Raw genomic sequence first — 22,608 nt, 5'->3', positions numbered from 1 at the left:
ATCTTCACTCTGACTTACCTCAAAACCCTTCGTGCTTTACTCCCATCTTAGATAGAGGTGACCCATCTCCTCAGAAAAACCAACCTCTCTACTAAGCTTGATGTTACCTCTTTTCATGGCTAGTCAGTCCTTCAGCATCTTTCACTTTAAAGTTCTGAACTCCCTCTTAGCCCCTTGTAGCCACTGCCCACAAACATGCCAAGGTCTCTATCCTTAAGAAGCAAAACGAACCCTTACTTCACTCTACCATGCCCTCAAGCTATATATAAATCTTTCCCTCCTCCCTTTCACAGCTAAACTAGAAAAAGCATTCTCTAAAGTTGCTTCTAGTTCCATTCCTCATTCCTAAGCCCCCTCTACTACTTTTAACTGTTATCACAAACTAAAATTGCTCTCTCCAGTTACCAATGATTGCTTAAATTGCCAAATCCAAAGCTTTTTCTCAGTCATCATTCCTAGCCTCTCTTCAGCTTTTGGTACTGTTGACCACCCCCTCTTCCGGCTCATTTCTCCTCTCTGGGTTGTGATATTACTCTCATGATTATTCCTTCTTAGCCTCCTTTGCTGGTTCATCATCCATATTCCCCCCGGCTAGGTGTACCTCTGGGCCCTGTACACTTTCACTTGGGGACCTCTTTAATTCCCTTGGGTTCCACTGTACCTACGTAGATGTCTCCCAGATAAATCTAAAATATCTGTCTACAGAGCCGTAACCTCTCTTCTGAATCCCACGTCCACCCATCAAATGACTTGCAAGGAAGACAAGGTTTATACTTATTAACTTTGTTCTCTTGATAGAGTTCCTGTGGCTGATTCACTCTCTCTAGCATGCACATAAGCATAACATCACAGCTTCTTCTCTTGGATTTCAGAAGTTGAAGAAAACTTAAAAGTTTTGGTAATCAGTCCAATACCTTTGTACAGATAAGGAAACCGGGGGCTCAGTATTTTCTACAGCAACTTAGATCTAATTTACTTAGTTTTCAGGGTCCTGTTGAGGCTGGGGACAGGACTTATTACAATGGTACTAGAAAAGGATGTTAAAAAGAACTAATTGTGTGGGGGTGCATGGGGAGGAGCTGCATATATTGTGAAGTAAAATAAATCCTGGTGATAGAGAATGGGGACTCATCAACCAAACTGTAGAGAGTAAGGATGTGAGAAAGCCAAAGCCCTTGTTTAGGAGCTGGGAGTCCTGGATTCTAACTGTAACTGATATTGGTTTGTATAAATCTGGGCAACCTTCCCAACCTCAATTTTCCCATCAACAAAAAAAGGTTTCCATTCTCCCCATTACTCCAGGCCTCTCTTAAATGATGAATGAAAAAAGTCTGGATGGTCTAACCAGCTTAAGGCAGAAAAGATGCAGGATTTATTAAGACTGCTCATTTTCTTATGGTTCTGGTTTGGAAGCCCACCTGTGGGAAAGAAGTCAGAAAAGACACCACCAGTATGGTTGGATGAAATGTTTACATTTATATTGAAATCTGCACTAAAACAGAGTGATTTCTACCAGTCAATGCAACTTTGCCAAAGCAGAATCACAAACTTCCCTTGGGGAGGTCCGGTCAGCTAGCAGCGGTGTTCCCCAAGCAGGAACATCAGGGAGAAGCCAGGAAAGCTCTTAAAAAAAAAAGTCTTCTTCCCTGGTGGCCCCACCTCAGTTCTCCCACATGCATCCATACATATTTAAGAGCTTGGACATGCTCCTCATTTCCACACCTTTTCTATTTCTTCATCATTGCAATAAATATAAAATTGGCAATGCTCACACACACCACAGTACAGACAATATTTCAGGCTTCAGCATACAGCTGTAAACAGCGACTAGGTTAAAAAAAAAAAGGGGAAAGGATTGGGGTTTTCACAGCCAGTTAAGATTTTTTTTTTAAATGAAAGGACATGATGGAGGACAGAGACCACCACTAGTTTTTGTTTTGTTTGTTTTATTGGTTTGCGGTTCTTTTGAAAAGCCATGTTTAAACAGATAACCTAATGTTGGCTTAAGAAGGCGGTGGCCTAAGCACTGCTTATGGATGTGAGATGAAAAACTTATGTCCCAGGTCACCCTTAGGCAGGGTAGCACTGAAATTCAATAACCAAAGACTGAATAAATGACCTCAGCAGCCATAACAAAATACGTTGGGACTGGCTGGCTTAGCAAAGAAAAGAGAATGCCTGGCCAAATTAGGTGGCACACATGATAGCAGGAGTGGGGTTAGAGAATTCTGAATGAAAACTGGCAGGGAGACAGGTAAAGCTACCTCTGCTCAGCTGCCTGGACAATGGGTAAATCTATCGCAATTAGCAGCCAGAACATTTTGCTCAAGCAATAAATTAGAGCTTTTTATAAAAAGGACCACACAGGAGGGAGCAGAGTTCAGAGTGTAAGCTTCAAGTTCTATCACTGCAGGAAATTAGGGCATTGCTAAAAGAACAGCACACAAGACTTTCTGGTGATGAAATAGACTTGGCAAGAAAATAAATTGGACTTAACAGCTGGATGTTAGCAAAGGAGCAAAATAATTTTCTTTTTCTGCTTAAAAGGCAGTTAAGACTCCATATTACTGCCGTGATTACCAGTAGCTCTGGTGATTATAAAATGTACTAATATGAGAGAGAACATATACAGAAGGAAAAGGAAATGCAGAGTTTTAAGAAATGAAGTGACCCCTCAGGGAAGGAACTAGTGCACATGCTATAAGGGGTAATTTAGTTAACTGGGACTGCACTGCCACCAGGTGACATCCTAAAAGGAGATATGGATGATAAGAAGTCTTCTTAATCAGAAAATAGCAGGACATAGCCCTGGGTAATCTCTAGTCAAACTCTAAACCCCCCAAACTATACCTCAACTAAAGGAAGGCCTCTTTTGAACAACCTTAGAACATGAGCAAAATCAAAGAGAAATTTTAATGTAGCAAACAAGTTTTGTACGAGCAGCATGTATGTTTTTGTGAGGAAACATATGACGCAATGGGAAAATTATGTATACCATTAAAAAAGTTTTGAAAAGCTTTTAAACCTTCAACTGAGACTCTAAGTCACAGAAGGTTGTGGGGAGGAGAGAGAGATAGAACAACAGCCCAAATCCCTTCATTCCCTTCTGCTTAAACAAAAGTGGGTCACAACACTAATGCTCACACCTAAACCAGCCACTTGCTTTAAAAGCAAAGCACAGACCATATGTGAATGTCCTCCTAGTTAGATCATGGATACTAGTAATATCAATCACTGCAGCACAGAGTAAGTCAGACCATAACTGGTTACTGCAATAAACATCTAGTCCAGTTTAAAGTTATGCTTTTTATAATTCCAGTTTGTATATTTCCCATAGGTATACAATGAACTCTTAGCTATATTTTCCCTTCCCCTCCCCCCCCCTTTAAAAGCCTTTCCTTCTTTCTCAGGCAAACTGAAAAATATATCAAGCCCACTTATGAAAAGATCTTGGGAGGAGGAGTAATGTATAAATACATTCAGAAGGAACCCTACGATTCATACCAACCTAATTTTCTTATTAGAATATGAAGCAAGGAAGGAAGGATTCTCTACAAAGCAAAGCTACATTTGCTTCTCCTTTTGTAAAGGCCAATTTCTGCTGGAATAAAATATCTGTAAAAATAATATCAATAAACAAAAATGTACAACTTAAGACCTGATAAGGCTTTAAATAATTTTACGTTTTGTAGAAAGGGAAACTACTCATTTTTTCCCAAAAGGGAAAAAAATAACAGATTTTTAAGGGAATGACAAATCCTTCTAAAAAAAAATTTAAAAATCGGAATTTGGAACATGGACAGCACTGCACAGAATCTCAAAAGCACAGAACACCACACAAGAATGAGTTGCCAATAATGTTATCATGGGAACAGCTGTCTGGGGATTCACACTTATGAGCAAAGAGAGTTCTTAGACCAAAAGAACTGTTAAAATCTTGTAATGACATATGTCAAAATGGACCAAAAATTGGGGAGGGGAGGAAAGAAAATGCAAGAGTGGGTCCATTAGAGACATGATATTCAAGCACCATAAAAATAAAATCTTCCAATGTTTCCCAAACATTAGGGAAAAAACCTGTCGGTTACAGCTAAGATCTTATAAAAGAAGCACAAGAGGGAAATTAAGAGAACAGAACACATTCATTACCACCTCTAGCACCTCCCACTTTTGAATGCCAATTATATTCAATTTGGTGCTACAGTTTAAAAAAAAATCCAGAACATGAGTCACATTAAAGAAAGTTAAAATACAAACCTTTAAAACTGGAAAAAACATCTGTTTTTAAGCAAAGTGGAATGTGATTCTGATAACAAGCTAAATTATTACATATTACATAATCCATAGAAAAGGAAGAACAAAGGAATTTGGGTATTGTTCATTACTTAGGCTGATGTGGTCCTAGGGAGAAAAACAATGATGATGCAATAAGCGTCACACAATCAACTAAAAAAGTCCCATTCTGGTTTCAACTGAAGAATATCTTAAAAACAATAACCTTCCTTTGCTATTTTTTTTGTAGTTAAATCAAACCTTTTTATGTACAAGACCAGTTTAAATCCCCGCCTCCCCTTCAAACACTAGATATGAACATCCAGGAACATTCTAAAATGGAAAGTGCTTTAAGAAAGAGAAGGATTCTGTAGTGCCAGTGATATAACTGATCAGATGAGGCTGTGATGCTGTTAACACTGATGGGAGCCAGTCAGGCAAGTGTGGTTTGCTTCTCCTCAGGCGTTTCCTCCAACAGCTGCATGATCAGTTCATGGAGGGGTTTGCAGATCTTTGCATAGCCCCCTCCTGTGAGATGTAGGAAATCAAACATGTCGTGGCAGGAGATGGCACCGTCTGAGTGCACAAAGCCCCCATCTGTATCCAAGAGCTGAACATTGGCAAGCTTGGGCAGCGAGACTTTGAGGAGCTGATTTACCTTGGCATTCTTTTGCCTCAAAGGGTTGGGCTTTTCACCTCGAGGGAGAAGACCCTGGAGCAGCAGAAACAAAAAGAAGATATCAATGACAAAATGAGCAGAACGTATAGTTATCCCTTCCACCCTGGGATCTGGAAAATCCTGTGTAAAAATTTTTGGCCCGCCCTTTGTACCACAGAAGTCTGAATTTTTTTCTTTTTCTTTTTGGGGTGTTTACAGTGTTAAGAGATAAAATATGCTGATGTCATATAATACTATACATATATTTTATGCATTGCGGAGTTTCTAAACTTTTTCTGTGTCATCCATAGCTTCCACAAACCTCCCAAAAAATTCCCATTTAATTTCTTATGTCAACTGATACATCAACCTTCAATATACTGAAACCTCGAGGGGGAAAGTCTTGATGTGGAAGAGATAACTGTATTCATTTGTCCTTACTTTTCAGTATTTTACACATCTGTGATTCTTACCATTCTTCTATCCCACTTAGGAGTTGGGAGCACTTCCTTTTCTCTTAATCAATGGCCTTAAATTGGTCTAACAGTATTTGAGATTAATCTTTTACATAGATGTTGTAATGTTATAGGCAGTTTATTCAAGATGAAGATAACTCATGGTTTAATTTCAAATATGATTGAAGGGCAGAGAATTTTCTGTTAGGTGGACACTGAGAACATTCTCCCTTAATACCCTATTACCTTCAGAATGTAAAACCTATATTGTAGGGTATGTATGTAAAACCTAAAGAATGTAAACCTATATTGTAGGTAGAGAAACTTTTCTGATCTGTCAGAACTCTGGACAAGTTCAGAGTTCTAATAAATATATCCATTCATCCCTATCTGAAATGGAACAACCTATCTAAGCTGATTCAAGTTCAGGCTTAATCAGGGTATACTTAGAAGTCAGAAATTCTCATTTGAATGTCTCTGGAAAATTCACTGCAGATTGTTTGGGTACCTTTTTAGACACTGGAGGTGAGAAAAAGATTTAGTCTACCTACAACAATAGGGAAGACTTCAACCTCCAGACAGAGATGAAGGAAGATACTGAGCACATCAATACGCCAGTTGGCCTGGGAAATAACAATGGGAATGGTCAGTTAGGGCAGCAAATATACACGTGGAAAGGACAGTAATAGATTTTATCAGCAGCAGCCTTTCCCTTTCTCAAGGTACTCTCATCTGAAGATTTCATACACTCATGAGTAAATGCAACACATTGTTATCTTTGAGAATTCATATAATGTTCTCTAGTTGCCCTGGAGATGGCAAGGTCTCCACTCACACCAAAGCACTGCATACCAGTACGATGACTTTGGCCTGTGGCTGCCTCGTGTTAATCAACTGTACAATGGCCTCAATCCCACCTGCTACCTCCTCCGCTGTATTTTCATGGTTGTTTGTTCCCACCCAGACCACGATGACCTGCAACCAAGAATAAGAGACCATTATTTTATGGGGAGCCTACTGCTCAGTGACAAACAACTGCTCCTATATGGAACACAGAAACCACATGCTTCTCCATATCGTTAGGAAAGAGAGGCATAAAGATAAAAGATTTTCTGAGGTGGAAAGTGAAAAAAAAAGGATTCCACTGTGAGCCTGAATCATGGATTAAGTTTTGTCTTCATTCAGGATTCCTGATGTTGTGAAACACTATTATTTCAATTAATCAGTTCAGAGAACAGAACAGTGAAGATCAAGTTTGATATCCTCTTATTCTTGTTCCTTAAGTTTCATATACTTAAAAAAAAAATAAAAATAGCCAATGCCCAACATTTTCTACTCTACTAATATCATCTAATATTATCTAATTACTAATACATCATCTAATATCAACTAGATATTTGACTAATATAATTAATATATTGCTTTCTTGAGAGGGAATACAGCATAGTGGATAGAAAGTTGCCTTTAAGTCAGGAAGACCTAGGCTCAAAATCCTGTCTCTGACGTTAACTAGCTTTTGGAACATGGGCAAATCCTTAACCTCCATCTTCTCTCTAAGGCTTAATTTACAGAGAAGTGCTTAGAGTCTTCACGGGAACAAAATCACAGATCTGAATAAACAAATATTGCTTTCTTAGTTATTTATCTTAGTATCATTTACACAATGATGCTAGCATTTACCTTACAATGAATTAATATATGAAAGGAATGAAGTCTTCTACTATTTGCTTATTTACTGTAAATAATTTTCATTACTCTATTGAATTGTAACTTATCAGGGTTAATGATTTTCTTTATGTAAATGGAAAAAAGTTCACTTTACTAGCTGAGTTTTATTTTACCTTAGGTTTAATATTCTCCAGTTCTCCATTCTTCAGTCTCCATAAGACATGCCTTGTTGTGTCACCACCAATCCCAAAATTCAGTGCATGAAGGGGGGAAAAAAGCTCTCGCCATATCTAGAAGCATGAAAACAAGTGACCTAAATCAACAAATAGCTGAAAATAAATCTCTTTATCACAGCACATTTGTTGTGAGGCACTTCAAATCAAAGAAATTTCATCTTTTGAATTAAAATGCTATTATGGATCTGAAAAGACTACTATATGATTCCCTAGTACCTTCCATACCAATAGGTCTCAATTCAAGAATCCATCAATAATACAATCCACTCCTGTAAGATACACCAACATTTATCATTAAGCTGGTTCCTTTACGCTCTTTCCTTTTCTCTTTATGCATCCACGAATGGTACGACACAGAAATAGGACATTCCAAGTGCTTATGGATTTCATTTTAAATGACATTTCATTTATTCCCTAATATGCTAGTGGTACCAAACATGCCTTTAAAACTTGTCTGACTATCCTACCTCAAAGGAGAAGATTCTTCCAGAATTTTGTAGGTTTTGATTCAATTCATCATAAAAACATGTATTAGCAGGTACCATCTATCAATATTCCCACTCCACGACTATCCTCCCAACCTCTACCTCATACTGCTGTAGCAACTGCACCATGGAGTCTCCCACAAACAGGACGTCAGGCTCTTTGTCTTTGCAGTCCAGGACAAATCTGTTGTGCTGTTTTGAAGAAGAAAGAATTAGAAACTGGCACGTCTTCCCCTGTGAGATTTCTTGGCCTACAAAGAACAGTTGTCCAACCAGTTACTCTGTTGCCAATCTTTTAAACTTTACTTTCTCTCTCCCCCATTGGCTCATTTCTTTGGGTTAGAATTTTACAGCTGAAATTTCTTTCTCTTCTACTACATTACTATCTTTACGTAATCATGCTATTAAACAGGCATACTGTTAAAATCTTAACAGTGGGAAAACCCTAACATGAATTTTATTAGCCCAAATGTATAAAAATACAGAAAAAGGAATTTAGGGATTTTTATAGGTTTGCTTTTTTTTTTTTAAACTCAAATCTCCTCAGCTTAACCCAGGTTTGTAAATTCTGTATCCTTAAGTCATAGGATCATAGATTAGTGTTGCAAGGGACCCTAGAGGTCATCTAGTCTAACTCTCATTTTACAGAGGAGGAAACTGAGGCCCAGGGAGATTTAAGTAACTTGCTGAAGATTATTACTCAGGTAGTAATTAATTACATCAGGGGTAAGATTTGACCAAATACTTTTATTTCTTATCATTTGTAACAGGTCATCCAAAAACAAAGGATGTACAGTACAATTTAAATTCTAGTTCCTACTTCTTTTTTTTTTGTTTGTTTGTTTTAGTTCCTACTTCTAACAAGATGTTATGGCCATGAGACTCCCTAATTTGTCTCCATTAAATGTCTTAAAAACACAACACGGACGTGCTACATCCACTAATGCTTTTCCCGAGTTTAAGGCCATTAACAGCTTGAAACAGAAAGGAAGTGTGGCACCAGGCTTTCCTAAACTGAAGGGATTACAGGATCATACATAGATCTAGAGCTGGAAGGGACCTTAAAGGCCATCTAGTCCAACCCCCTCATTTTACAGATGAGGCAACTGAGGCCCAGGGAGATTAAGTGACTTGCCGAAGGTTACACAGGTAAGCATCATGGGTAAGATTTGAACCCCGGTCCTCTGACTCCAGAGTCAGTGCACTTTTTCTTGTACCACGATGCCTTCCTAAAACAGGCAAAAACAAACAAATAAACAAACTTTAACTGGTAAGGAAAGGGGAGGAGGTTTTTCTGGCCAAGACACATTATTTCATGTCTTTACTGCACATGTTCTCAATAATACCAAGAAATCAGCTCATGGTTATCTGATAGTACAACCAAAGGATCACAAATCTGGAGCTGAGAGTGATCCCTGTGGCCATATCTAGTCCAAGCTTCTCTTTAGTTATTAAAGAGTTAAAAAGGTCTCTTCCCCACAACTCCCTCAGGGTCTGACCATCCACTGTTTTCCAACTCTAGTTATCTGAGGGCAATTCCTGGATCCAGTTTCAGTTACTACATTTTAATAATGGGCATAATGGAACAGATCCAAAAAGGGGCAAAAAGCATCAAAATGATAAAGTAGCTTCCATGACTTTTTATTTGAGTTTTAAGATATTAGGAGACACACAAAAATATTTAATTGACAAACTGAATCAATTTCTGTAACTTTTTATCACCAACTTAAACAACATATAAAAATTCAACAAATACTAATCTACTTCTATAACTCCAAATAACTCTGCTGATTTTTGTCAATGTATATACACACTTTTAAAAAAATGTATTTTCAATTCCAAATTCCTTCCTTATATCCCTCCCCTATTCATTAAGGCAAGAAACATGACACTCATTATACGGCACATATATACTTTTAACATAGTATGTACACACTGAATACACATATACTTTTTTCTGAGCCAATTGATCAAATCTTAAATCAGGAAGGGAATACAATCAAATGGCATAAAACCATTAAGGACATAAAGATCACCTAATCTTGGAATATTAGAACTTGAAAGAGACAGAAAATAAAATAAGGTACTACTTTATATAGTGAATAAAGCCTAAACAAAAAGAATTGAGCACCAGCAGTTCCCATTTAAATAGCACTTTACATATGGGACTTACTTTCACTAACAACTGTAAGAGGAAATTAATAATAATAACAATACAAACTGAAATAGTTCTTTCCTGGGGTATTATTGTCCCCATTTGGGGAAAACAGACTGGGGAAACTGAGGCTTAGAGAGGTAAAGTGACTTTCCTAGAAACTCAGCTAATGTGTATCAATAGTCAAATTCAAATCCAGGTCTACTGACTCCAAATCCAGTAGTCTTTCTACTATACCAACTTGTAGGTAGAATAAATAGAAAACAGGTTGTATAAAAGTTTAAACACATCCAATTCTTTTGTTTTTTTTAAGTGAGGCAATTGGAGTTAAGTGACTTGCCGAAGGTCACACAGCTAGTCCGTGTCAGGTTTTTGGTCTGAGGCCGCATTTGAACTCGGGTCCTCCTGACTTCAGGGCCGGTGCTCTATTCCCTGCGCCACCTAGCTGCCCAACAAATTCATATTCTTGCAAGTGAACTAAATTATGAACTCAAATTATGATGAGAAAAATAGACGGGCTCTAATAATAGAGGGATATCTTCAACTACAATGCCAAACATTAATGAAGGAAAGTATTTTAAAAACCCTGTATTTTACAATTATATTTATGTTGGATAGCATTGAGCTATTTCTGATGGTAGGACTTATAAAAATATTACTTTATCTAAAGGATAAAATTTTCTGATTAAAATATTTGCAAATTCACTTCAAAAAGCTCAAATTCTTGTTGACTTATTAAAAAGTTAAGTCTGTTCTAAATACATTCCTAACTTCCTTCAATTACTGTGACAGAGGGCAACCGCCATGCTTCTCTAAGCATCCCATTACAGTTTACTTATCTAGTAGAATGAAAACCCCCAGAGGACAGGGACTGTTTCATTTTTGTCTTTGTACTCCCAGTACCCTGCATGCAGTAAGCACTTAATAAACGCCTGCTGAATTGGTGCACCACTTTGGCAGATAAAACAGTGAGATGAGGAACCACCGACTGCACCCCACATATAGTTTATTTTATGACTTTGTCCAATAAACGCTTTTTGCCTAACAAGAAGAAGTGGCTACTTTATTGCCTTGGCCATCGGGCTTCTCAAAAGTTCAGGTGGACGGCCCCGTATCACACAAATGAAACTCAATACCTGAGACATCCATCGGTCGTCTCCTTGGATATCTTCGGCTGCGTGTGGAATAGCTGCTGGGTTTGAGTCGCCCTGGCTCATTCTACACCTGAGAAAAGAGCGTGCGAGTGACATTTACTCAATCGACAGTGGGAGGGACCATGCTACTGTACTATCAAGACTTGTATCTGTGGGGGCAAACAGGTGGCACAGTGGACAGAGTATCAGCCCTGGAGTCAGGAGGACCTGAGTTCAAATTGCACCTCAGACACTTGACACTTGCTAGCTGTGTGACCCTGGGCAAGTCGATTAACCCCATCGCCTAGCCAAAAAACAAAACAAAAAAGCTTGTTATCTGCAGAGGCAGAATGGTGTAGTGTGTAGAGAGCTAGCCTAGGAATTAGAAAGACTTGGATTCAAGTTCCGCCTCTGTGACCCTGGATAAATTACTTAGCCTCTTGGCCTCCAGACAACTCTGTAAAATTCTTAAGCAGCACCAGATCGGAATGGGCACAAAGCTTACTCACAAGGAGTTCTCTTTCTTTGTCTAGACCAGGGCTTCTTAAACTTTTTCCACTAGAGACCCCTTTTTTGCATTTCTGCAGCGTTTGTTGGCATTGCATGGCTTGAGGACATGGGCAGTGCAAAGTGGGCATGCTTTGTGTTCAGAACCAAGGTTGAAGTGAAGTTGCATGATGCAACACAGGCAAGCACTGCCAATGACCCTTCGAGTTCATTTCCTGTTTGATTTTGAATTAATTTTTGGTTGTTGCACATTCAGAAACCTTTTACTGTTGCCAGATTTTTGGTATATGGGGTTGTGACCCACAGTTTAAGAAGCGCTGGCTGTCATTTCATTTAACCAGGGGGCTTTCAAGCAAAGAAAATCACCTTACCAAGGTAGATCAGCAACTTCTTTTGTAATTTATAGCATTAGTTGCCTAGGGACACTGAGAGACTACATGACTGGCCTAGGGTCACACAGAAGGGACTTGAACCCAGGTGTAGCTCTAGATCTAATACCCTACAATGCTTCTCAGAGTTCCTTATGCCAATGAAATCACAGATATGGTCCAAAATTTAAAAAATTTATATATGTTATACGCTAAGTTAAAAATATTAAGGTTTCATTTTGCCTAGAAATTTTGCAACTGTGGTTTATTTTTAGTAGGGACTAGGCTCTGAGACATGACCCTACTTTAAGCACCACAAATATCTAGGTATCACTATACTCTAGCCAAGATTTGATTTGTCTTTTAGGAACAATGCATTAAAATCAGTGGAACTATTCTAAGTGTGCTTTACATCTGTATAAATTTTTCATGATTATATTTTATCCTAAGTGCAGGAACAAGGGGATTAGGCCACTTATGGATCAATGAAAACTACACAAGAGCTGTTTTGACTGCTACACTCACACAGTTTGGAAGAGAGCTGAAGTGATAGGAATCCAGGGGTTACCTAATACTATATAAATATCAAAGGGTTAGGCAGGTGCTGATCTCTTACAAATGTACAGTTCAATCTCCTAAAGATGCCTGGTTTTTTTCATATTAGGTAAGAGATCAAAAGGAGCCAGAACAGGCACAATTATTTAATGAGTATTAAAGTTCAGTTAAATTAGAAATGTTGACTTTCCAAAAAGTCAGCTAAGAAAATCAGAAAATTCTCAACCATTGGAAGATTTCTACTATGGGCACTAAGGCCTAACACAAAACAGGAACTGATGGTGTCTGAATACACACTGAAGCATACTTTTTTTCTTGAGTTTTTTTCCTTGTCTATGTTTTCTTTCACAACATGACTATTATGTACATGTTTTTCATGACTACACACATATAATCTATATCGAATTGCTTGCCTTCTCAATGGGGGGGGAGGAAAAGACAGAATTTGGAACTCAACATTTTAAAAACAAATGTTAAAAACTGTTTTTACAGGTAACTGGGGAAAAATAAAATTCCAAATTAAAAAAATAAAACAAAAAACAGAAAACATCACAGTTGATGGGGGAGGGCAAAAATCAAATGTTCAGGCCCTACCTACCTCATCCTTATAAAGAACAAGACTTTCCATTAAAATGGCATGAATTTCATTAATTTAGCAAATATTTATCTAGTACTACAACTCACAAATGAACTGCTGTGTTAGTGCTAAAGAACTGAAAAGTACATACTGCACCCTAAAAATCAAAGCATAATCCATTAACTCACTTCTTAAACTTAATTTTTTTTTTGCTTTTTTGAGGTTTAACCTGTCATGCAAATTGGTAGATGTAAATAAATTAAGTTTTAAAAAAAGTCAGTGAAAGTCCAGTGTCAATGGATCCAGGGCATCACTAAAGATTCCAAATATCATCAACAGGCAATTATTATCAAACACCTGTTATTATGTGCTAGCACTGGTTATTTTTTCACATTAACTAAAATTATTACTACCAAATATATCTTTGCTATGACCCCAGGACATTTATTCATGAACTCACAGACTTGCAGAATTTTTGAGCTAGAAGAGGCTTTAGAGATTATCTAATCCAACCTTTCCTTTTACAGATAAAGGACTGGAGAAAATTGGATGGGCTGGTTAATATTTCTACAGACTAACAAAACTTTTGAACCTAAATTTGAAGCTGATTAAACAGAGAACGATTTTTATTGCCAATTTGTATTACTGAAAGAAAATCCTAATCTTCATTAATGCAATCTTTTTGGTCTAAGAGTTATCCCAAATTACTGTTCAAGGTTAGAATATGTGTCTCTAAAATAACTGGACTCTAAAAATTAAAAAACATAGCATACTGTGTTATCACATATACTGTTGCATACATTTATACTTCTGAAAGACCAGAGAGATAGCTTTATGAAACAAGTTGATTGATATTCCAATTCATTTCCTTTTTGTGTCTAGGTTTCAACAACTATCATTTAAGCACAAATCACTAATCTGAACAATAAAGACTAGAATAAGGCCCCAAACCCATGCCTGGTACTGCCAGGGTGATTTGCTCAGTCAAGTCCACTTCGGCTACATGTTCCAAAACGGGAAGGGCTAACAGTATACACACTGAATCTAATGTTCTGAATTTTAAAATGCAATATTCTGATTAAAAAGATTTTTTGCATTTATTTTACCAAACTCATCCTAATCCATAAAGTGCAATTAGAAGCAATCTTCTGCTGTCAATTTAACCAACAGTTACAGAATTTATTTGACAATTTAAAAACAGCACTGAGAAGGTCATATCTGAGCCATCTTACCATAAATGAGTATTAAGGATTTGAAGCTGCAAGAGACTTCAAAGACCATCTAGCTCAATTCTTTTTATACATAAGGAAACTAAGGCCCAGAGAAGTTAAATAACTTGCCCAAGGTTTAAACCCAAGTCCTTTGATTCCAAAATAACAGCACATTCCACTATGCCATCCACTATATTCCTAGAGAAGATCTGGTAAAATTATAATAGAGATTTATAAAGGCTTTGAGTCTAGTCTCTTCCATTTACTAGCTGTATGATCATCAGAAGACACAACCTCAACGAACTATGTTTCCTCATATGGAAAGTGGAAATAACATTAACTGTACCACTCATCCCACAAAGCTGTTATAGGAAAAACACTTTGTAAACTGCAAAATGCTACAGCACAGTGGAAATGGTACTGGATTTGGAATCTGGTGATCCAGGTTAAAATCTTAGCTCTACCACCTAATGGCTATGTATCCTTGGACAAATCATATTACCTTTCTGGATCTCAGTTTACCTCGTCTGAAAATGAAGTGGTTGGACAAGATGATTTCTAAGGTATTCCTATCTCTAAATCCTATGATTTATGGGTCATCTCCTTCATGAAATGTTATTACTTATTTAAAACATTCTTAAAGGATTCAGATCTAGAAGGGACCTTAGAAAGCAACTAATTCAATTCCTTCAACCTGCAGATAAAAAATCCGAGGCCCACAGAAGTAAAGCAACTTAAGACCACCAAGGGTAGTAAATGACAAAGACAGGAACCCAGGTTTGCTAATTTCCAGGCCAGCGTTCCTTCTACTATCCCATGATGCTCCACACAGGAACTGTGAAGGGCTGCAATCCAAATTTGTGGTGCTTCAATTAAGAGTATGGTGGTAGATTGTTGGGACATACTCTAAATAGATGGATACATTAAAGAAAGAAATGAAAGTAATTCAACAAGGGATAAAAAAAATAATATCCATGTGGAAAAGCATCAGAATTGTTCCTTTGTTGAGCACTGAAAGCCTTTCACAACTTGGCTCCAATCTACCCTTTCTAGTTTTACAATCTACAGTGCAACTGATCTGACCTTCTTCTTCTCACCCATGACCCCCTATCTTCTGTTTCTGCCTCTGCACACTCTGGCTGTACCCCCACTCCTGAAATCCATTTCCTCCTTACTTCTACATCTCAGAATCTCTAGTTTCTCTAAGTTGGCAAGCATTTATTCAAAGCTCAGCTCATGTGTCACCTTCTATATAAAGCCTTTTCTGATCCTTCCAGCTGCTAGTACCTTCCCCCAAATTACTCTGTATTTATTTCCTATGTTTTGAAGAGACATATGTGTGCAAATTGTCTCCCTTGATTGAGTGAAAGCTCCTTGAAGGCAGGGACTGTTCATTTCTGTTTCTGTATTCCCAATGTCTGGCACATACTGGGCCCTAAATGTTTGCTGATTAACTGATTTCCAGTCCCCTGTCCTTCCCAATGTCTATGACTTCTCTATCTAGCCAATTTTCATTGACCAAGTTTTAATTCTAGCTTTAGGCTTGACTAATCATGTGGGAACTGTCTCAGCATAGTATTATCATATTTCAGAATAGAAGAGCCACCAGATGCTGAACATAAAACAGAACTGGATGTAGTCCTTCTATCCACCACATGATCTTATATTAGTCAGTAGTGGTATCGATAGCAACTCATTTATCTGCACTTTAGGGTTTACAAAGCACTTCACTCGCAACAACACTGTGAGGTAAGTAGCACAAATATTCACAACTCAACTTTACATATGAGGAAACTCAGGTTCAGAGAAGTGAAGTGACTCCTCTGAAATCACACAGAGGGTTAAATAATGAGGCTAGACCTTGAACCCAAGGCTTTTGACTCCAAGTCTAGTGTTTTTTCCATAACATTTCAGTATCTCAGTCTACCATAATTTAGAATGTTCTCTCTGCAGTCACTGGCCTTAGAATAGTTACAGGGAATCAATTCCTTTAATACAATCGTAACAGATTTTAAATAGTTAAAACTAGAGGTATAAGAAAGCACAACTTCAATTCCATTTTACACTTCCTAAATGTCTATTTCCCCACCTTTATAGGTAGGTTTTTAGAAACCTAGCCATTTATTTTCACCACTAATTATTCCACCCGGAGTAACACTTAATATGCTAGGTGCTGTTAAGGTGAAAATTAAATTACAAGGTATAATTGAGAGTTCTACTTTAATGTGAAAAATTATTTCTGCTTTATATTCACCATGATAATATCGCAGAAAACATTTTTACCCAGAAGCAACAGAAGCAGATGAAAGTGAGATGACTCTATAACAAATGACTGAAGACATACCTCCACATGATGTGAGTTTAGTTGTTATATACCGGCATCCTTGCTCAAAACATCAAAATGGCACTTCAACTTTAGCCTCATTTCGGTTTAAAGAAATAAGGATTTTTTTTTTGCAAGGCAATTGGGATTAAGCGACTTGCCCAGAGTCACAGCTAATAAGTGTCAAGTGATCAAGTATCTAAGGTCACATTTGAACTCAGGTCCTCCTGACTCCAGAGCTGGTGCTCTATACACTGCGCCACTTAGCTGCCCCAAGAAATAAGGATTTTTAAACTCAATCCAAGTAGTTTGATCACTCAATCATAAAATGATAGGATTTAGGCCTGAAGGGACCTTAAATAATCATCTAGTTTAACCCTTTCGTTCTACAAATTGGGAAACTGAGGCCTAGAGCGGTTGGAGCTTGTCCAAAGTCATACTGCTAATAAATGAGAGAGCCTGGATGTGGTCCCAGGTACTCTTATGCCAGTGTTTTTAAAAAATTACTGTATATCACACAGGTAAACAATATGTAATCTAAACCAATTACTACTGTCTGAACCCTTGCTAGGTTTTGTACTGAAAGAAAATGGAAAAGACAGTGATAACGTCTAATAAATGTTCTGATTAATGAAGAATTTTTTATTGTCTCAAGTTTATTTACATTTTATGGCTTTAGTGCCTCAACTTTCTCATCTATAAAATGGAAAAATTCTGAACAGAGAAACTGAGGAAGAGAAAAGTGACTTCTCCAAGGCCACACAGCAGGTAGAACTGGGAGTAGAGCACAAAATATTCTTAACTAGTTAATGTGTTGCTATGATTACAAGGCCACCCTTCTTCCTTCCACACAAGGGTAAAGTATCTTAGTGAAATCTTGTTTCTTTGTGATTTCAAACACTTGAATTTTGTATTTTCCTGCCAAACTCAAATCTTCCAATACAAAGTAGCTTTCATTTATCCTAGAGCGGCTACTTAAAGAAACATTTTGGGGGAAGCACAAAAAGAAAAAAGCCAGTAGCCCAGAAAGTCTACTTTTTAAGAACCAAGGGTGAGAAAGATTGCCAAGGAAAATGCATGGCAGCATAAATGTAGTAAAACTGCATTTTTTAAATAAACATTGAGATTTTCAAAATTAAAAAAAGAAAAGGAAATGGAAGGGATGCCCATCATCTGGGGAATGGCTGAACAAGTTGTGATATATGAATGTAATCGAATACTATTGCGTTATAAGAAATGATGAGCAGGTGGACTTCAGAAAAACCTGGAAAGACTTGTACAGACTGATACTGAGTGAAGTGAGCAGAGCCAGGAGAATGTTGTACACAGTAATAGCCACATCGTGCAATTACTAACTTCGATAAATTTGCTTTTCTCAGCAATGCAAGGATCTCAGACATCTCCAAAAGTCTCATAATGGAAAATGCTATCCACATCCAGAGAAGGAACTATGGAGTCTGAATACAGATTGAAGCATACTATTTGCTCTTTTTTTTTCCTTCTGTTTTGTTCTTCTTTCTTATGGTTCTTCCTACTGGTTCTAATTCTTCTTTAAAACTTGACTAACGTGAAAATATGTTTAATAGGAACATATATCTATATCAGATTGCAGGCTGTCTTGGGGAGAGAAGTAGGGAGGGAGGGAGAGAAAATTTAAAACTCAAAAAGTTAAGAAAGTGAATGTTGAAAACTAAAAATAAATTAATAAAAAAAAAAAGAAAATGCATGGCAAAAGATTCATATTATCTAGGTGTCAGACCCAGCAAATTATTTAAACCCTAACAACAAAACTGCAGAATGAATCAGAGTCTACATATAGGGCAGTTTGTGCTAGGTCATATAACCCCTAGTGATTTGTGGCTTAAGACTCAGTACTAAGGGAGAACATAACATACTGACCTCTAGAATGGCAAAATTCTAACTAGCAATACAAAATGTGTACCAACAGAGGGGGATCTGGTGCCCCTTGTTGCTCCATGCTGTTCCCATAATCATTCCTGGGGGCAGCTAGTCATTACACTCTGTGATCACAAACAGCAGGCTCAGTAAGAAAGGCCCAGCAGTCTACAGATAAAAAGTCTGCAAACTCACTACTAGAGATTACATCCCTGAGAAGTCAAGGACTATCCATTAAAATATGTTCTCTGGGTAGACATGAAGTAGCAGATTCTGAGATTTAGCAGAAATAATAATAAGAAGAGCTTCTTCAGGTTATTTTCTTAGTTCTATTTTTTTGCATCTTTATACATACTTTATTCTCAACTCTGTCTACAATAATTACACCACTGATGCTCAGGGTGCTTACTCCAGTCTGAAGTACTATGCCTAATCAGGACAGCATCAACAATAAAGAATTGTAAATTATCACTCAGCTGGATGTTTCTCTAAACTGAACTAGAAAACTGGGGGGAAAAGGAGTTTAACTAAGGCTTAAAAGATTCAAAATGTTTCCATTCTGACCCAAGGACTCTTATTTTGTTTCAGAAGGAAGCAAGCACTGTTACTCCAAATGGGAGTGCAATAGTGAAGTCCCTTCTTAAATGCCCTACCTCCAGTGATCACTGGTGGGTGGGTCCCAGGGCTCCAGCACATCATAATTTATTACCAAATGCCCTGGCAGACAAATTAAAAGCACAATGGTCCGCTCCTTTCTCTTTACACCACAATCTTTATACCAGAACAATGCATTCTGAATTAGAACTCGGAGACACAGGACATAACCAAATGCAAACCAGGTTGTATTTTCTCCTTCCTTTTTTCCCCCATAATGACATGCTCCCATCCTCCCAATATTTGAAAAGTCTTCAAATTAAGGCACTATAGGGTAGATACACTTCTTCACTTTCCCCATGGGTAGGAATATTAAAGAAGCCATGGCCATTGATTCTCCCAAATGACTTTTCTTTTTGTGAATTAGGAGAGCAATGCTTGCCTGAGAGTGAGAAACCAATGTAAAGCAAATAAACTATGCAGCACTATATAACTTGCAATTTTAAAATTAAGAAAAGAATATTATTTATAGAACTAGCAATGTGACCTTAAGCAAATAACTTCTCTAGACCTGATTCTTCCTCTGTAAAATAAAGGTAGCTAGGAGCACTAGATCTGACTTCAAATCCTGCCTGACACTGTACGATCCTATGCCTCACTTTCCTCATATATAAAACGAGGCAGTTGGATTCCACAGCTTCTAAAGTCCCTTCCAGTGTTAAATCTATGATCCTACAAGGTGGTTGGCCTAGAGTAGGGATTCTTTACCTTTTTTTGGTCAGTGCGAAGCCTATGGACCCCTTACCAGAATATTTATAAATGTATAAAATAAAACATATAGTATTATGAAGAAAACCAATTGTAGTGGGAACACAGTTATCAATTTAAAAAGAAAAAGTCCACAAAGCTCAGGGTAAGGACCTCTGGCCTTGAATGGAGATCCTGAGGATCCCCATGTCTTCTAACATCCCAGGAGTCTCTGACTTTCATCCTGCGAGGTGGTGGGAGAAGTTAGGAATGAGTTGGAATGACTGATTTTTCGAGAGTGGGGGGTGTGGGAACTGAGTGCAAAGGAACTAGGGTGGCAGCCGTGGCCTCTCATTTAGGACTTCTAGGATGGAGAGAGGCCGGAATCAGGGACTCCAACTCAGGGATGGAAGGCAAAAGGCCACCAGCAGGTGGAGGGCTGCTGGGGAAGGCGCTGGCCGGGCCACCAGGGCTCGGAGAAGAGGGCGAGGGCCAGGGGGGCCTACTCCGGGGCCTACAGCCACGGGTGGGGAGTGGGACACGCACACCCCCAATCTGGGGTGCGGAGGGTGGGCACCACGGTCGCCAGGAGGAAGGAGTCGGGGACGCGAAGGTCTGGGCTGGGAGGGGAGGGCCGGCTCACAGGGGTGGGGGTGAGATGGGGGAGTCCGAGGGAGGGGGAGGGGCTGGGGGAGGGGAGGAGTGGAGGAGGGGAGGCCGCAGGCTTCTTACAATAACAAGGCGCCGCCCCCGCCCAATCCTCCAGGCCGGCCCGTTGGGCTCCACAACCGCGGCTGCACTCACTCAGGCGGAGGGTCCGAAAGGGCCCCAGGCGGCGGCGGGTGGGCGCGTCTGTCTCTCGCTCGGTCCCGGCGTCCCCGCTCAGGCGCGTCCCTCCTCCGGCCCCAGCACCACCAGCAGCAGCGCCTCCACTTCCGCTTCCCGCCTGCCACTCACGCAGATGGCGTCCGGAAGTCCCGCCTCCGTGCAATTCTTCCATCAGGTTTCCTTTTCTCCCCTCCTCCCCTCTGCAGTTTTTCACCTCCCGCTTTTCCCACTCTCCTCCGCCCCTCTCTGCCTCCTTCCCCTCCCATCTTTCTGTCCTTCCCACACCTCTTCTCTTATTCCTTCCTCCTCTCTCCTACAGCTCTCTCCTCCTTCCTTTCTCGCCTTCATCCTTCTCCTTTGTCATCCTCCCCAGTCTTCACTTCTTCCCTTCCCCTCTCACTTCCTCCCCCCCTGCTCTGCTCCTTCCCCTTCCATTCTCTCCTCTCTCCCCTCTGATTCTCTCTAACCTCCTTTTCTCTCCTTTCCCTCACTTCTCTTTCTCCCTCCTCTTCCCTTCCCCTCTCACCTCCTCTCCCTTCCTCTGCTCCCGCTCCTTCCATTCACTCTTCTCTCTCCTGTGCTTTGATGCTCTCTAACCTCCCTTTCTCCTCTCCTCTTCTCTCCCTCCTCTTTCTTACTTCTTCCTTTCCCTCCCTCTTTCTTCTCTCTCTGTCTCCTTCCTCTACTTCCTCCACTTTTACTTTCACCTCTCCCTTTCTTCCTCCCCTCCTTCACTTCCTTCCTTCTCTCTCCTTAAACTCTCTTCTCCCCTCCATTTCTTTCCTCCCCTTCCTACCTTCCTGCCCTTTTCCACCTTTCACTCTCTTCTCTAACCTTCACCTCCTGCCCCTCTATCTTTTCTCCTCTCATCTCTCTTGCCTTCCTGTCCTGCTGCTCTTCCCCTTCCTCCCCCTTTTTGCTTTCTCTCTTTCCTCTTCTGGGACTTCTCATTTTCTGGTGACTGAAGTAGATACATCACTGAAGTCAGGAAGATCTGAGTTCAAATTTAGCCTCAGACATTTACTAGCAGCATAACCCCAGAAAAGTCACTTAATCTCTGTTTTCCTCAGTTTCCTCAGCTATAAAATAGGAATGATAATAGCACCTACCTCCCAGGTCGGATCAAATGAAATAATTTTTGTAGTGCTTAGCACAGTGCCTGACACACGACAGGTGCTTTATAAATTCGTGTTCCTTTCCATTCCACCTCCCTAAACCTCTAATCCAAGAATTTCCCCTACTGAGGGGAAATTTCCTTGAGAACAAGGGGAAAAAAGAAAACTAAGCTAACCAGCGGAAATGGGGAAAAAAATGCTTCAAACCACTAATGATTAGAGGAATGCAAATTAAAACAACTCTAAAGTTCTCTCTCACCCCAATCACTTTGGCAAAGTTGACAAAAAAAAAAAGGAAAATGATGTTGGAGGGACTGCAGGAAAACAGTAACATTGATACACTCTTGGTACAACAGTTATGAATTAGTGCAGCCATTCTGGAGAGCAATTTGAACTATGTTCCAAAAGTTATTAAAAAGTACATGCCCTTTGACCCAGCTATACCATAGCTAAGTACAGGTAGAGGACCTATGATGTCCCTTCCAATTCTTGAGATTCTGGAATTTTTCCCTGTATGCACAAATAAGCAATAACTATAAGATAATAATAAAACGATAACTTCTAGGTGACATAGTGGATACAAAACTGAACCTGGATTCAGGAAAATGTGAATTCAAATCCAACCTCAGGCCCTTAGTAGCTAAGAGATCAAAGAAAGAGGAAAAGGTCCTGTATTTACAAAAATATAGTAATTTTTTTCCATAGAGGCAAATAACTAGAAACTAGAGGGTGCCCATCTATTGGGGAGCAAATTATGGTATATAAATGGAATGGATTGCTTTTTATATTAAAAATGGTTAAGGGGACAGTTTCAGCAAAACCTGG

The 22,608-nt window shown here is 39.1% G+C and overlaps 1 protein-coding gene across 6 annotated transcripts; it reads right to left on the bottom strand.

The window, feature by feature from the left end:
* Nucleotides 1-1,456: 1,456 nt before the first annotated feature.
* On the bottom strand, nt 1,457-20,784 carry PAFAH1B2 (platelet activating factor acetylhydrolase 1b catalytic subunit 2). 6 transcript variants are annotated; one of them, XM_020989693.2, is made up of 6 exons: nt 20,645-20,784; nt 11,066-11,153; nt 7,877-7,966; nt 7,227-7,343; nt 6,238-6,360; nt 1,457-4,984 (listed from the first exon to the last, which is right to left on the bottom strand). In XM_020989693.2, exons 2-6 carry the CDS (start codon nt 11,144-11,146, stop codon nt 4,706-4,708), a joined length of 690 nt encoding a protein of 229 aa, XP_020845352.1. In that variant the 5' UTR covers nt 11,147-11,153; nt 20,645-20,784; the 3' UTR covers nt 1,457-4,705. The 6 variants fall into 6 exon arrangements, with proteins under 6 accessions (XP_020845352.1, XP_020845351.1, XP_020845354.1 ...); XM_020989692.2 differs by having other exon boundaries at nt 20,573-20,760; XM_020989695.1 differs by lacking the exon at nt 20,645-20,784 and adding an exon at nt 8,910-9,003.
* Between the last annotated feature and the right edge of the window lie 1,824 nt (nt 20,785-22,608).

Source organism: Phascolarctos cinereus, unplaced genomic scaffold (genome assembly GCF_003287225.1).
Source record: "Phascolarctos cinereus isolate Bilbo 61053 unplaced genomic scaffold, phaCin_HiC Scaffold_726;HRSCAF=1367, whole genome shotgun sequence".
Taxonomy (NCBI): domain Eukaryota; kingdom Metazoa; phylum Chordata; class Mammalia; order Diprotodontia; family Phascolarctidae; genus Phascolarctos; species Phascolarctos cinereus.
This window is presented reverse-complemented; position numbering and strand designations above follow the sequence as displayed.

What these genes read in the sequence shown, in the direction of transcription:
- PAFAH1B2 (XM_020989693.2), bottom strand. Translation starts at nt 11,146, where the DNA reads ATGAGCCAGGGCGACTCAAACCCAGCAGCTATTCCACACGCAGCCGAA. An exon ending in ACGACCGATGGATGTCTCAG is followed by an intron (nt 7,967 to 11,065) that starts GTATTGAGTTTC and finishes TCTTCAAAACAG; the next exon opens with CACAACAGATTTGTCCTGGA. An exon ending in AGGCCAAAGTCATCGTACTG is followed by an intron (nt 4,985 to 6,237) that starts GTATGCAGTGCT and finishes CTGCTGCTCCAG; the next exon opens with GGTCTTCTCCCTCGAGGTGA.